Source organism: Anser cygnoides, chromosome 5 (assembly GCF_040182565.1).
Source record: "Anser cygnoides isolate HZ-2024a breed goose chromosome 5, Taihu_goose_T2T_genome, whole genome shotgun sequence".
NCBI lineage: Eukaryota > Metazoa > Chordata > Aves > Anseriformes > Anatidae > Anser > Anser cygnoides.
In genome coordinates this window covers 8,280,097-8,294,014 of record NC_089877.1, presented here as the reverse complement: position 1 = coordinate 8,294,014, position 13,918 = coordinate 8,280,097, and the positions used below count along the sequence as shown (strand labels likewise).

Sequence of the window (13,918 nt, the reverse complement as noted above, 5' to 3'; positions counted from 1 at the left end):
AATGAAATCCTCTGAGGAACATTTGATACGTTTAAGAAGTGAGGACAGCCTCCCAAAGCTCTTGTAACTCTGTTACAGCTCTGGGTTAGCTTAACATTGGTCCTGAACTGCGCTAGGTGCTATGATTTCCTAAGGACATGTTTCAGCACCTTCTCTGCAGGAAATTTTTAGAAGCAGCACTCAGAGCTCTGCCAGCTCACCCTCTTCTTCGGCCTCTGTAAAAGAAGCACTGCAGAAGCTGCAGGAGGAGCTCTCAGCCAAAATCCATTATATCCAGCTGCTAGGTTTAGAACCTGGGAAAGGCAGGGGGTAGCACAAAACATCCAGAAATCTGCCCAGCGTTGGGAACAATAGTGTTTTCTATGGCATTTTGTGACTCCAGCCTTTCTGAAAGAACATACTCTTTGCAAAATGCTTACTCATATTGTTTCCCATTTGCTTCAGAGATGCCTGAAGCAATAAATTGCATAAAATACATAACTTTCTTCCCTTTTTTTTCCGAGAAAGGAAAGGATAGACCTGCCTCCAATAACAAAAAGTATGGAATTATTGAACACACTTTGAAAAAGCTTTAAAAATGAAGAAAACTGAAATAATGGCATTATGACATAAAACAGTTTCAGTATTATAGCTTTATTTCATAGAAAACATCATTTCCCTTTAGAGATCATGAAAATGAAAAGTTACCACAACAACTCCTCCAAGGTACTCAAAGGCACAATGTGCTATGCAGCCGTATTGCACAGTATACCCAAGAAATCGAAAGGTTTTTCCTAGGGCATTGCGAAACATGGTACAGTGCTACGTCCTTCAGCTGGTTCTAGTCTATATCAAAACAGAAGAACATCATTCATTTGATAACAAACAACATAACATTAATAAAACTATCTTTTGCATCTAACAACCAATGGACAGTATTTCTAAAAGTACAGTGAATAAAAACAAAATAATCAGATATATCTGAAGAAATGAAAAGCCACCAAGTTACTCATCTGTTAATGCCGACACCTCCACGTGTGCAATTAATCGCCGCTCTCCCCAGCTTATTAGTAAGATTTAGGTGAGTAGGAGCTCAAACAAAGAGAAAAAGAAACTGCAAACAAAATGAGAAACACTTTGCAAGGCTACGGAGATTAATGGGAGGGAGCAGTGACAATACTCTCCGCTGACTCAGCTGGACTTCTTTTGTTGGAATTTACAGACAGGCTTACCTGCCCTGTGTCTAGCTACCTGCAAGAGCTGTGAGAACATCCTCTCCTCCACCAGGCTTGGCTGAATGGAAGCTAGGAAGCTCTGATCCAACCTTTAAACACAGGCTCTCCCTTCCTGCCTGGACTACTACAGCCTACTGTAAAGCACACACAGCTGGAGACTTAAGATGTCTATTAAATGACACTTGTGAGGTTTGTTTTAATCACATGAAGACAGTACAGCTAAAATCACTGTGTTTGATTTTGTTGTTTTCAAGCACCAGTATTTAAAGCTGAACACTCAACAGCAAAACAGAGAAGCATCTGACCAGCTGAAGTGACCTGAAGCTATTTCACAACTGAAATTGCATTGACAGAAAACTGGAATAATCGAGTAGCCAACCAAGACTTTACAAGTGACCTGACAGCCATTCAAATGAAAAAAGGCTTGAAGAACTACACGAAATTTAGGATAATAGAGTTGTGAATGGCTTGCCTATGTAAGACTGTTTATACTAGAAGAGACCATGGTTGTTGATAGGAATTCTAGAGTTTTTGCAGAGTTTGCTTTTGATTAGACTTTCATTACCAGAACATTTACATATAAAATTAAGGCATTAGGTCTTTCTATTCTTAGACACAGTACAGTGGCACATGTTCCGTAGCACATTAAAGGACTCTGTAAATACCTTCTGACACCCTCGCCCAAATATTTAAATCAAATTCTGATGACTAACTGAAATTACTGCAACACTAATCTGACTAAAATGTTCCTTACCCCAATACTTAAGATTTTTTGATATACCTTTTTTTTAAGGAAGTGGAAGACACGTGCTTTAGTAACTGAAGCAAGTTTTACATTCTGAAAGAAATCTGTCCCCCTTAAACTCATTATCAGCTTCACCGTGAATTAAAACCCCAACAAGACTTCTCTCCTACTCATTTACTAAGATGGGTCAATAGAGCTTGCTAAACAAACACAGTAGTTTAAAGAGGAACCAAAAAATACTGCAGGTATTGTGCGGCCTACTTGACAGTGAAGTAAAGACCTACCCTTCTATATTTCATGATGTTTCTCTATTTAAATGCGGAAATGTAAAAGCATTTATAGTTTTACATCCATAGAACTCTCTAGAAGTCAATGGGAGTTTTGCCTGAATGCAATCAAAAGTGGCTTTTGATTTTTGCATTTAGTATTCATTTATAGGGAAAAGAGAAGTGCATTCATGGGGGGAAACATTCTCTAGCAAGCTCAATTCCTTACTCCAAAAAGGATTTACTTGGTTTTTATTATATAAAAGATCGCCAGAATAAATGTACTTGAACCAATCTGTGATTCATCACCCTTAATTTTAGCTAAGGAGTTTCACAGTAACACAAAAGATAACAGAAACCAAAAAAGTCTTGAAGTGCTTCATTAGCACGTGCAGTGCCTCGCACACAGCCGGACACCTCGGAGAACATGCAGCAGCCGCCGTGGAGGCTAACGGCACTGCCAGCACAACTTCACTCCGGGCTCCAAAAAAGCAATTTGCTCTTCTCGACCCAGCACACTATGAAAAGTATGGACCAACCCCTTGCTCTCAAGGCCAGAAACGCTGCAAGCCCAGAAAAGTTTCGCAGGTGATGAAAGGCAGATCGAGTGACGGCAGATCGATGAGCGTTTTACAACTAGCACGGATCAATGACCACAACAGGCTTGCGAGAGAAGCACATCGATGCCTCCTAACAGCACCTACTAGAAAGACCATCTCGCACTATGTCTCAGCTGATGCAAATACTGCACAGCCATACCGTAGTTCAGATCCATGCTACTCAGAAACACCCTATTAGTATATTAAGACACTGCGGAATTGGGCCACCCATGGACACCACAGGTAGCGAGGAGCGGTGCGCACCTTGCATTACACTCGTGCCAAGGGAACGGTAACGACAGACCCCCAGGAGAGAACTCCTAAACCTCTCTCCTGCCAACAGTTACAAGGCTGTAACCAAAACGTGTACTTTTTCGTACAAAAGTGCAAACCAGTTCTATATGCCTGTCCAACAGGCACATACTTCCCCCCATGGTTACACTGAACACACACACTTCTCCCTGTTGTCTCTGAGGGAATCTGAATTCAGAGGGATGGGTTTGTCAGTTACTCTGGGAAACACGGGGTCCGACAGAGTGAGCGCTTCCTACTGCTACAGCTGCCATGATACCAAGAGGACAGCAAATGAGCCAAGAGGTCTCAAATTTGGCTCCCCGTTCTCTTACTAATGGGCTCCCAAAGACTCTGCAATGGGGAAGCTGTATTAAAATAAATTCTCAATCCATGAGACAGGGATTTCGCCAGTCCCAGTTTACACAAGTGGCACAATGGGACTTTTTGAAATACTCAGGTTTATCAGATGTTCATGATAATGATGAAAAATTTCTTAGCTCTTATGTAAGGCGTAACTTTTATTACTCCGCAGGAAAGTTCATTGCCAATTAAGGCACACATGCAATACCTAGATGATAGTCTTTGAAACTAATAAGATAACTTCAGAGCTTCTTTGTTTTTAACGCTAAGATCCATCTTCAGACATGTAATGTTCATTCCACAGACCACAGGATAACAACAATCCCAAAAGTTTCCATGTAGTTTTAAGTAACAACTTCTAGTTAACACATGAATGGTTGTAGAAAGTCCTGTCCAAAACCAAACCAAACCAACCAAACAAAAACCCCACGACCTCTAGAGGTTTATTATTAAAAAATAAACACAGAACATTTATCTCACAATTGCTCTAGCTTAAGTATCAGTAAGATATAATTGTTTCCTCAGAAAACTATTTATTGGTACGTTTTTTAAACAATGCCATATTATTGATCACAAGCAGCTAAATGGCTGAACGTTTTTCCACATCACACAATTCATTTTAATACAAAGTCCTGTCAGCGGGCACCTCCACCAGATACAACATGAGGCCATTAAGGACAATAAACCAAATGATTTAAGTCACAGGCCCCTTGAAAACTTAATGGGTCTGTTGTATAAACATCCTTATCACAGACCCATCGACATAAAACCTGTTGTAATTACTTCCAGGTACTACCTACTACTTACAGAGTAGGCAATGTAAAATTTTATACTGAAACAGACACTTTTTCTAATGAAAATAGACATTGATTTTAAAAAGTTATGCACACACATTTGTCATGTAGAATACAATTTGCTTGCTCGACAAGAACTATGTATTTTATCTCCTGCAGCAAATAAAATGCAAAATCTAACTCCTACTCTACTGTTCACTTCTTCTTACGTCGTCTACGCTTTCGTCATTTTATTTTCTTGTTTGTTTGTTTATAAAATTAATCACAGCTGGCAGGGTAGAAATCACTTTGAGCCTCATGAATGACATCCAAGAGATGGGAAGGGATTAGTTCTCAGTTGCTGCCAGTTATAGCGCCAGGTGGCTTTTTCTGCAGTGAAGGTGTTACCGATAATCCCATTACATTGGTACTAAATCTTGCAGACATCAAAATTATCACCAAGGTTCCTTTTCATCCCATCCTTTCCAAATGACTGGAAGTCGCTTCACCTGAAAGAAGTCAAATCCACATGCAGCTGCTGTTTTAGCAGCCAGCGGACTCCCTGAGAATGCCAATCGTGATCCAATTTCGCTGTGCTGGTGGCCCCCTATTCCCTGTCCAATAATACATCTGTTAAAAAATCCTACAGCTACAAATCAAGTTTAATCCTACCAGGGACCTCATGTTGGTCTTGTCTTCCAAAAAGGCAGCAGGTTTTACCGTCTATCTCTGCTAGTGTCTAGGGAATACTCTTTAAATCCCAGCCCTACTTAGAAGAATAAGCTAAGGATCACAAAACATGACCTCAAAAACCCTGATATGACTATATTCTGACCCAGAGGCATTCATTCTAGGTGAAGATTAGAACTTTGCATAATAAGATTACACAGCAAGTGAATGATATCAAGGGACTATCCATATGCAGCCGCCTGGTTTTCTATAGACAGCCTGTGCTCTGCAATATGCAGCGCAGACGAAACAGAGCTTGGTCTTTCTAGCTGAAATAAAATAGATTCACATAAATTAGTTGGCCATTTCCAGATTCCTAAATCCCCTATTACATCTTTTATTGACAGCTCCTGTGAGGATAGCACAAATGTTATTCTCTTTGTATTTTTGCTTCAGTAACAATCACGCTCTGAGTGAAATGTAGGTAGATTGTCTAGAAATTAACATCTTGTTTGCTGTAATCTTGGATTACAATTAACTGTGTACATAATAAAATTAGGAAACCAATCAGTGGATTTATCATTTCCAGATAACCGATGGCACAGTTTAACACACAGTGCCAAAATTTTAAATACAGGAAGATCGAAGTCATAGCCAATGAAAATGTGGCTAAACAAATTACTGGACTTGATACCAATTAGATTTTTTCACTACAATAAAACATTTCCAGTCACACTTGATTTATATAATACTAAATTCTGAATTTTCACAGAATATTTAGTGATAATTTATCAGATTTTCCTCAGCTAATAGAAACACATCTGTTGCATTCTCCCCTCCCCACCAGACATCTTTCTTCTCACAATGTAATCCTATAACTTGCACCATGTTTTTCCCAAAAGGTTACTCTGAGACTATTACTAAAAAAGTCCAAAAACCCCAAAGCAAAAAAGAACATACAATGATTGGGCTATTTAAATATTTTTGTTGGAGCTGGCATTAATCTAAATTTAACTATTTTTAAAACCTCTTCATGAAGTTAATGTAATATGTGCTAGAAGAGTGAAAGGTGTACGTCATGTTTATTGAGAAATTTTAATAATGTTACCATATGTATTTTAAATATGTTAATTATACTCATCTGAAGATTCACAACACCTAAAGGAAAACAAGGAACCATTTTCAAGTGATCTTTCTGTGCACAGGTTCAAGGAGAACTTGACTAGCTGTTGTTTTTCTCTAGAAGATGCACTAGATACAGTCTGGCAAATCTGAAAAAAGCTTGGGTGCTATTCTGGAAGGATTCTTTTTCCACGTTATCTCTACTAGGCACCAACAGTTTGTCTCCAACAAGCGCTCCTTCATCTACTGTTCTCAAGCTGACAAGTAGCTCAATCCTGTAAACAGAAATTCACATAATGCAATCCTCTCGTGTTAAACAACTAGAGACTACCTACATGAGAATGAACAATTTTTCAAAACAGATTTCAAGCAGTTCTCACTGATTCTCTTTACCTTTGGGAGGAAACTCCTAACAATCCCACAACCCTGTATAAAATGCTGTGTTAATGGTCAGATGCATTCCTGGGCTTCTATCTTTCTCTGCAACTCCATATATACTCATCTTTACTGAACAGCAAAATCCAAACAGCTGAGCAAATGCATGGTCATATGTGGCAAGTCTGAGCCTCTGAGGAATGCTGAAATTTTCACTTAACAGTTTCCTGTAACAACATCAAAGTTAGGACATGGATGCCAAAGCTCTGATAGACAGCACAGTCCCTTTGCTGGTGAATGAGAAAAATACAGTGTCTATATCACAAGGGTCAAGTAACTATTCTGAGTTATATTCATTTATCTTAAATTTCAAAACAAACTACCTTCTTGAAATATTCATGGACATATGGAGTAAGGGTGTAAAATGTATGTTAATTAACTAAGACAAAGAGTTCCAAGTCCCATTTTCACATTGGCTACTTAAACTATGGCCCTACAGAAACCTAAGGTGTCCATGGCTCACATGTCCCATGCACTTCCACTGCTGACACACCTCTAAGCATACGCAGGTGTTTTTGGAAACACCATTCAAAGCGGTGAGTAGCAGTGGGGTAATTAATTTCCCTATGCACTAACAAATAAAAAGACTGTTTACTTAAAATATCTGCCATTTCAAACAGGATTGCTTACTGGTAAAAACACCACAAACAAACCAACAATAAAACCGTTCACATAAAGCAGCCTATTTACATACACCACCACAAAAACTGTTTACAAGGTGTCTTAGTCTTATCCCCACTGTTAGTCTCAGATTAGTACGTTACTGCTGAAGAGCACTCCACAGTAGTTTATTAACACAGAAATCATACAACATGAGATCTTAACATAAACAGTGAATCATTAAACATTTGAAAAATACATAAGAAAAAAAAAAGAGTTTTGGCACCATCAGAAAATATAACAGCAACAATCTTTCTGTATGTCTTCATCAATACTTCCCAGTTACGAGCATCACCTTCTAATGAAATGCGCATACTGTGCATTTTAAAAAAAAGTGTTAAAAAACAGGAGAAAAGAAACACAGACAAAAGTGAGCTTAGTATTTACATTTTCAAATTACCTGAACAGAAGAAAACTGCAAATCAAATGCTGCTATTATTCGACAAAAATTTTGATGGCTTACCTAAGTTGCTTTTTAGATAAGAGGTTCAAAATACACATGTATGGATTCAGCTTTCTATTCTTCACAATACAAACTGTATTGCATGTGAGTTTGTGGTGAAAATAAATTTTAATCAGTACTTTTTATCATTGCTGTAAAATGTTGAGCTATTTCTGAGCCATTTTATATAAAACACAAGTTTCCTAAGTTCTTCTCCTCTTACAGATACAAGCATTAAAAGAAAAGTTCCAAACATCAATAGATGAGTGCAATGATATTCAGTCTAAGTTAATCCCCAGACATCCAAATCCATGAATAAAAATTCATCAGTTTTAAATACACTGAGCCTATTAAGCAAGAACAAAAGCATATGCACAAAAGAGCTTTTAATATATTTCAAAGCCCACAAGAGCCATGGTCTCATTAAAATTATAAATTACACAAACATGGAATGAAGATTCGAACTGCAGTGCAGCTAAGGAGATTACAGAAAACCCCGCGTTCCATATGATAACACACCATGGCCCTCCCAGATGGGGGCTTGGAACAAAAAGGCCGTCACTGCAGCTAGGGAAAACCTCCTTGTGATCTCTGGTTTCTGTTCAGCAGATGACAGCCAAATAATATGTTGATTATTCTGTTTGTGCTGCTAAGCTTGTAAGACGGAATAAAAGCGATATGATCTATTGTGAACTCAATGCTAATGTGTTGCTCCACTCATAAATAATATACTGAATTTATTCCGAAACTATCTTTTTATCTGAGTTCCGGGTTTAAAATGCATGAACTAAAATAAAAAGCCAGCATAAACTATTATTTAATTTGAAGGTTTAAAGTAAAAAGTAGAGCTGACACAATAAGTGAATCAAATACACGGAGGCACCTTTCTCAAATTTAGCAAATGATCATATGCTAAGGTACTGAGTACCTGCAAGACGCTGAGCACGCTCCAGGCTCCCAAACTGCACTATCACAAAGAGCACAAAGATTACCAGAAAAGGCCCGTGTGCCTTATTTTATCACAGGTAACTACCAGAAATCCAAATTTCGAGTGAATATGTGGGTATTTGTAAAATGGAAAATGAACAGAATGGAAAAACAGAAATAATCATTGAATAACCTCACCAATCTCACACCTCCTCGTCCAAAATGCCTTCTCAAACACAATTTCTAAGTTTTTAAGAAGTGGCCACACAATAAGCACACAGTTCAGCTTACCCTTTTCTTCATAATACACTGCATTTCTAAAAGGAAAACCAGTGACTGGTCATATAGCTCCTTTCACAATTCCCGTGTGCATGCTAAAATAACCAATAATCTTCCCGGACTTTAATGTTTTTGAATTTTAGGTCTTTTATACCAGAAATGTTAAACATTCTGTACAAAAAGAAAAAAAAAGGCACTGTAACTTGGCAATAGCGTAAAAATATCAAGACCAAGGGGCTGCTTCACACTTCTGGGACCAATGAAAGCACAGCTGATACAAAGAAATAATGGAAACATGCTGCTCAAGAAGTGTAAACCGCTTTCCCAGAAACATAAAAGTGTACTTAAAGGAAGGTCAATTACCTTTCCTCCTTCAACGTGGGACACTGAGACAGCTCTAAGTCACAGACAGACTGAAAACATGGGAACTGAGAGATCTTGGAATCAAGTGCTTGTATGTTTTAAGACTCAGGTAAAGTGCTTCCTCTGGAACAGAGTCCCCCAAGGCGATGAAATTACACATATTTCTAGTACGAAACCAGAGACGACCTTGAAACAATCAGAGAAGCATACTTTCACACCAGCAACCACAGCCTTTAACCTTTCCCATTTAAAATACAGCATTTTGTATTATCGTATAGCCCTAGTTCCAGCAGTGTTGTGGCAGTCACAGAACTGGTACTTCTCCAGCCATCAGCCCAGCACTAGCACCTAAGCTAACAAAAGCTGACTCAGGCCAGCCCAAACTTCAGCACATTACTGAGCAGATACCCCCAGATCGCCTCTGTGGTTCGCAAATACTGAACAACAGGACTAACTCGTGTAGCTGCCTCTGCTCCTTGGGACATGCTCCTGAATCGGGATTTTGGCACATACAGCAGCTTTGGCATGGAACTGGTGGCCTCAAAACAAGAGACTGAAGAAGCGGAATCCATTAAGATAATGGATAAGGAAAGTTTGCTAAAATAAGGCTTGGCTACAATAAAAGCCAGATGTCCAATGTTTTCCAGTTTCTTTACCACGATATTATTCAAGATTCGGCCCGATATTGCCAGTAGTGGATATGGCTTGTTATATTTGAAGTGAATTTTACAGGACTGCTTGCTTATGCTTTACCTAACTTTGTAACTCACGCTGAAAAATCTAAATTTTAATTCTTGTCTACTGAAGTCCAAAATGCCTATTTTCTACATCCACTTCTTAATGACCTAATCAGTTTACCATTCTAAACAAGTTCTTGCAGTAGTCATCTCTCTCTCTTGAAAATTTTACTAAAAGGCTTCTGTCCCCGCACTCACAGAAGGTAGTTACACAGCCGTACAGAATTATTTTACAGTAACACGTCTTGGTTCAGCTCCCACTCTGTGGATGGCCGCAGTGCTGTGAAACTAGATGGAAGTCCATCGAATTCTGACTCATCTTGTCCTGAGTGAAGCCTGCCGGTTGTGTTCCTGCCTGATTCCTTCCCGATGTAGTTGGCCAGCGTCACTGGGTGGGAAAGCCAGAACTAGCATAATCCTGCACTGGGTCAGTGACTCTATCGCTGTTCGTAGCACCAAATAAATTGCTTTATCTAGCTCCTTGTAACACGCCAATAGGCATTTCAGTTCAGCCACTGCTCTTCTGCATGTCATTACCAGGCTAAGGATGGAGTAGTTCATAAATTTAAGACAGAACGAGCAATAGGGGCAGTAAAACTGCGTGTTAGGGGACACTACACCACCTCAGGTTACTTCCAGACCAGCAGTGGCTGAATACCCCAGCTAGCATTAACCTACCTGTCCGGAGTAGCTACTGAACCCTCAGTGCCCGGAACGCATCGCTGGCCAGTACTCTGGAAAGCTTAGGCTGCAACTTTGTCTGACCTGCAAAGAAGTTACATCCGTTCATGTAAGTACGTTGGCAAAGATTCTTGTCTTTGCGATCAAGTTTTTGAGATTCCTTTTCAATCGACTGTCAGTTCCTACTGCGATGTAGGAAGCTCCTGAGTCTCAGCTAGCATGCCTGGCACTGCTTCAGTGGAAGTCAGAGCCTGCTGCTGAAGCTAATCTGAAAAGAAGTCAGCAATACAGATCCTACCCTGCAGCAGAGCAGCCAGAAGTTACCTCTAAGCACACGAACACTCCTCAATTACATTTCCTTTACACAAGAGGGGAGGTCGGGCAGGTGGGGCAGTGCAATTACAAGACTCACGACACAGATTTTGTTAACTTTTATATCCAGAAAGTACTACAGAAGTACTTGTTGAAACATTACTGTTTGGTTGGGGGTAATGGCAGAAAGGAGGGAAAATCCTCCGTTACAAAACCACCTTAAAGAATATCTCAGCAAGCAGAGACGAGCAACAATTTCAGCCTTCTGAAGGGGATTGGGTAAATCTTTTCTCAGCATGGACAAGCCTCCAGTGCTTTGCCACAACATTCACGGGATTTGGGTTTCACAATGATGATGGGGACAGAGGGGGGGAAGGCTAAACCAAAAAAGAGCACCTTCTATAAAGTCCCACCATGTAGGCGAGGAGCAAACACTGCCTGCATTCCAGCAGCTGCCGGTACTGGAGAATTTTAAGAGAAATTGCACAATTATTTGGAATAGTGCATTTGAAGACTAAAAGCCTTGGCAGAAAATGTCATGCTTTTCATAAATGGGACAATTTTTAACCTTTTAATACCAGCTTTAGGAAAAGATGCTAATAGAACCTATAATGTCAGCAATACATATTTTTTTTAGACATTCAGTCAATCTTGGAATCTAAAAACACATACTACACATTTTGTATTTTTGCATAAACTGCATTAATAAATATTATATATTTTAAAATCACAGCTATTTAACTTTTCCTTCCCATAAATCATCATGGCCTACATTATTTCCTTGGCTTTAGAAATGCCTACTTAATCAAATACGCACAGCTAGATACAGCTGGAAATCAAAAACAAAGACTTCAAAATATCAAAGAATTTAAATTACATTTTTCCAGTTGAAACACAAAGTTCACCTTATCCACTGATACGCTGAAGCAACAAAACGTTTTACTCTTCGAGGGCAGTCATTTGTATTCTCTATGAAATAGTTGTGGATGTTAAGCTTTGGAAAAGGCTTAGAATCACTCTCTCAAATTCTAGATTTTAATCCTGAAGTAAGCTTTAAATGGACGTGGAATCCAGTGTGAAAAACACTACAGAATATCAGAAACCGTAATACAAATAATACTCCTCCTCTAGCTATTTTTTTCCATTGCTTTTAATCCTACTTTGGAACTATTTTTAAATTATGATTGTTTTAAATAAATGTGATTACATCTTTTTAAAATAAACAGTAGTAAACTAATCATAGAAGGATAGAATATCCCGAGTTGGAAGGGACCCATAAGCATCATCAAGTCCTCAAGTCCAACTCCTGGCACCCCACAGGTCTGCCCAAAAGTTTAGACCATGTGACTAAGTGCACAGTCCAAACACTTCTTAAATTCAGACAGGCTTGGTGCAGTGACTACTTCACTGGGGAGCCTGTTCCAGTGTGTGACCACCCTCTCGGTGAAGAACCTCTTCCTGATGTCTAGCCTAAACTTCCCCTGCCTCAGCCTAACACCGTTCCCATGGGTCCTGTCACTGGTGATAACAGAGAATAGGTCACCTGTCTCTCCACTCCCCCTTGCGAGGAAGTTGTAGACTGCAATGAGGTCCCCCCTCAGCCTCCTCTTCTCCAGGTTGAACAGGCCCAGTGACCTCAGCCGCTCCTCATACGTCTTCCCCTCTAGGCCCTTCACCATCTTCGTCGCCCTCCTCTGGACACTCTCCAACAGTTTCATGTCCTTTTTGTACTGTGGTGCCCAGAACTGCACACAGTACTCGAGGTGAGGCCGCACCAGCGCAGAGTACAGCGGGACAATCCCTTCCCTCGACCGACTAGCGATGCCGTGCTTGATGCACCCCAGGATACGGTTGGCCCTCCTGGCTGCCAGGGCACACTGCTGGCTCATGTTCAACTTGCTGTCAACCACAACCCCCAGATCCCTCTCTGCGGGGCTGCTCTCCAGCGTCTCGTCGCCCAGTCTGTACGTATAGCCAGGGTTGCCCCGTCCCAGCTGCAGGACCCGGCACTTGCTTTTGTTAAACTTCATGTGGTTGGTGATCGCCCAGCTCTCCAATCTGTCCAGATCTCTCTGCAAGGCCTTTCCACCCTCGTCCAAGTCCACAACTCCTCCAAGTTTGGTGTCGTCGGCAAATTTGTTCAAAGCACCTTCTAGTCCTACATCCAAATCATTTATAAAAACATTGAAGAGGACTGGCCCTAAAATGGAGCCTTGAGGGACCCCACTGGTGACCATCCGCCAGCCAGATGTGGCCCCATTTACCACGACCCTTTGAGCCCTGCCCGTCAGCCAATTGCTCACCCATCGCATGATGTTTTTCTTTAGCTGTATGCTGGACATTTTGTCCAGTAGGATCCCATGGGAAACCGTGTCAAAAGCTTTGCTGAAGTCCAAAAAGATCACATCAGCTGGTTTCCCTTGATCGACTAGATGGGTCATCTTATCATAAAAAGAAATCAAATTTGTTAGGCAGGATTCATAATCTCTATGAAATACATGACTAATTTGTACAATGCAAAAAGACATTGCACATTGAACAGCACATTGAACTTAAAGCTCATCTTCACTACTACTGTTCTGCAACCTTCAGTAATTCTATACTGTACACTTTTATATTCTGGAATTATGGGAACATATTTAATATCTGCATAGAAATTAAAACGGTCATTTCAGTAATAACTTTTTATGATCTACATTTATTAAACCATTGTCCTCAGCACATAGCATAGAGTCAACCACACCACTTGGATTCACGTCGCCTAATTTATGTACACCCAGTTTAAAAGAACTGCTTACATTTGACACAGGTTCACATTTTTATCACAGTTGTTCAGTAAATAAAACCCACAGAGGCATTGAGGCAACATCTAGAGGCTTTCCGAAGAAAATCATATCATGTTCTATATAATATCACACGATTGGTATGTCTTAAACTCTCCCGCTAATCCTCGCGTTTTCCAGGGAATGATTGGATAAGTAGTTTTTAAGCTTTTTTCACACTGAAAAAAAACAGGTCTTTCAGCGCCAGAACTTCCAGG

The 13,918-nt window shown here is 40.0% G+C and overlaps 1 protein-coding gene across 2 annotated transcripts in view; it reads right to left on the bottom strand.

Annotated features, from left to right (window-relative positions):
• Positions 1-13,918, bottom strand: part of IMMP1L (inner mitochondrial membrane peptidase subunit 1) — a 36,677-nt gene that overhangs the window by 17,986 nt on the left and 4,773 nt on the right. The window contains exons 1-2 of one of the 2 annotated variants that reach the window (XM_066998239.1): positions 7,364-7,455; positions 688-825 (exon numbers count right to left, since the gene is read on the bottom strand). In XM_066998239.1, the coding sequence (XP_066854340.1) occupies positions 688-792 (105 nt within the window). In that variant the 5' untranslated portion in view covers positions 793-825; positions 7,364-7,455. Of the gene's footprint in view, positions 1-687; positions 826-7,363; positions 7,456-13,918 lie in introns of those variants that run through there. The other variant, XM_048046734.2, reaches the window with a different exon arrangement.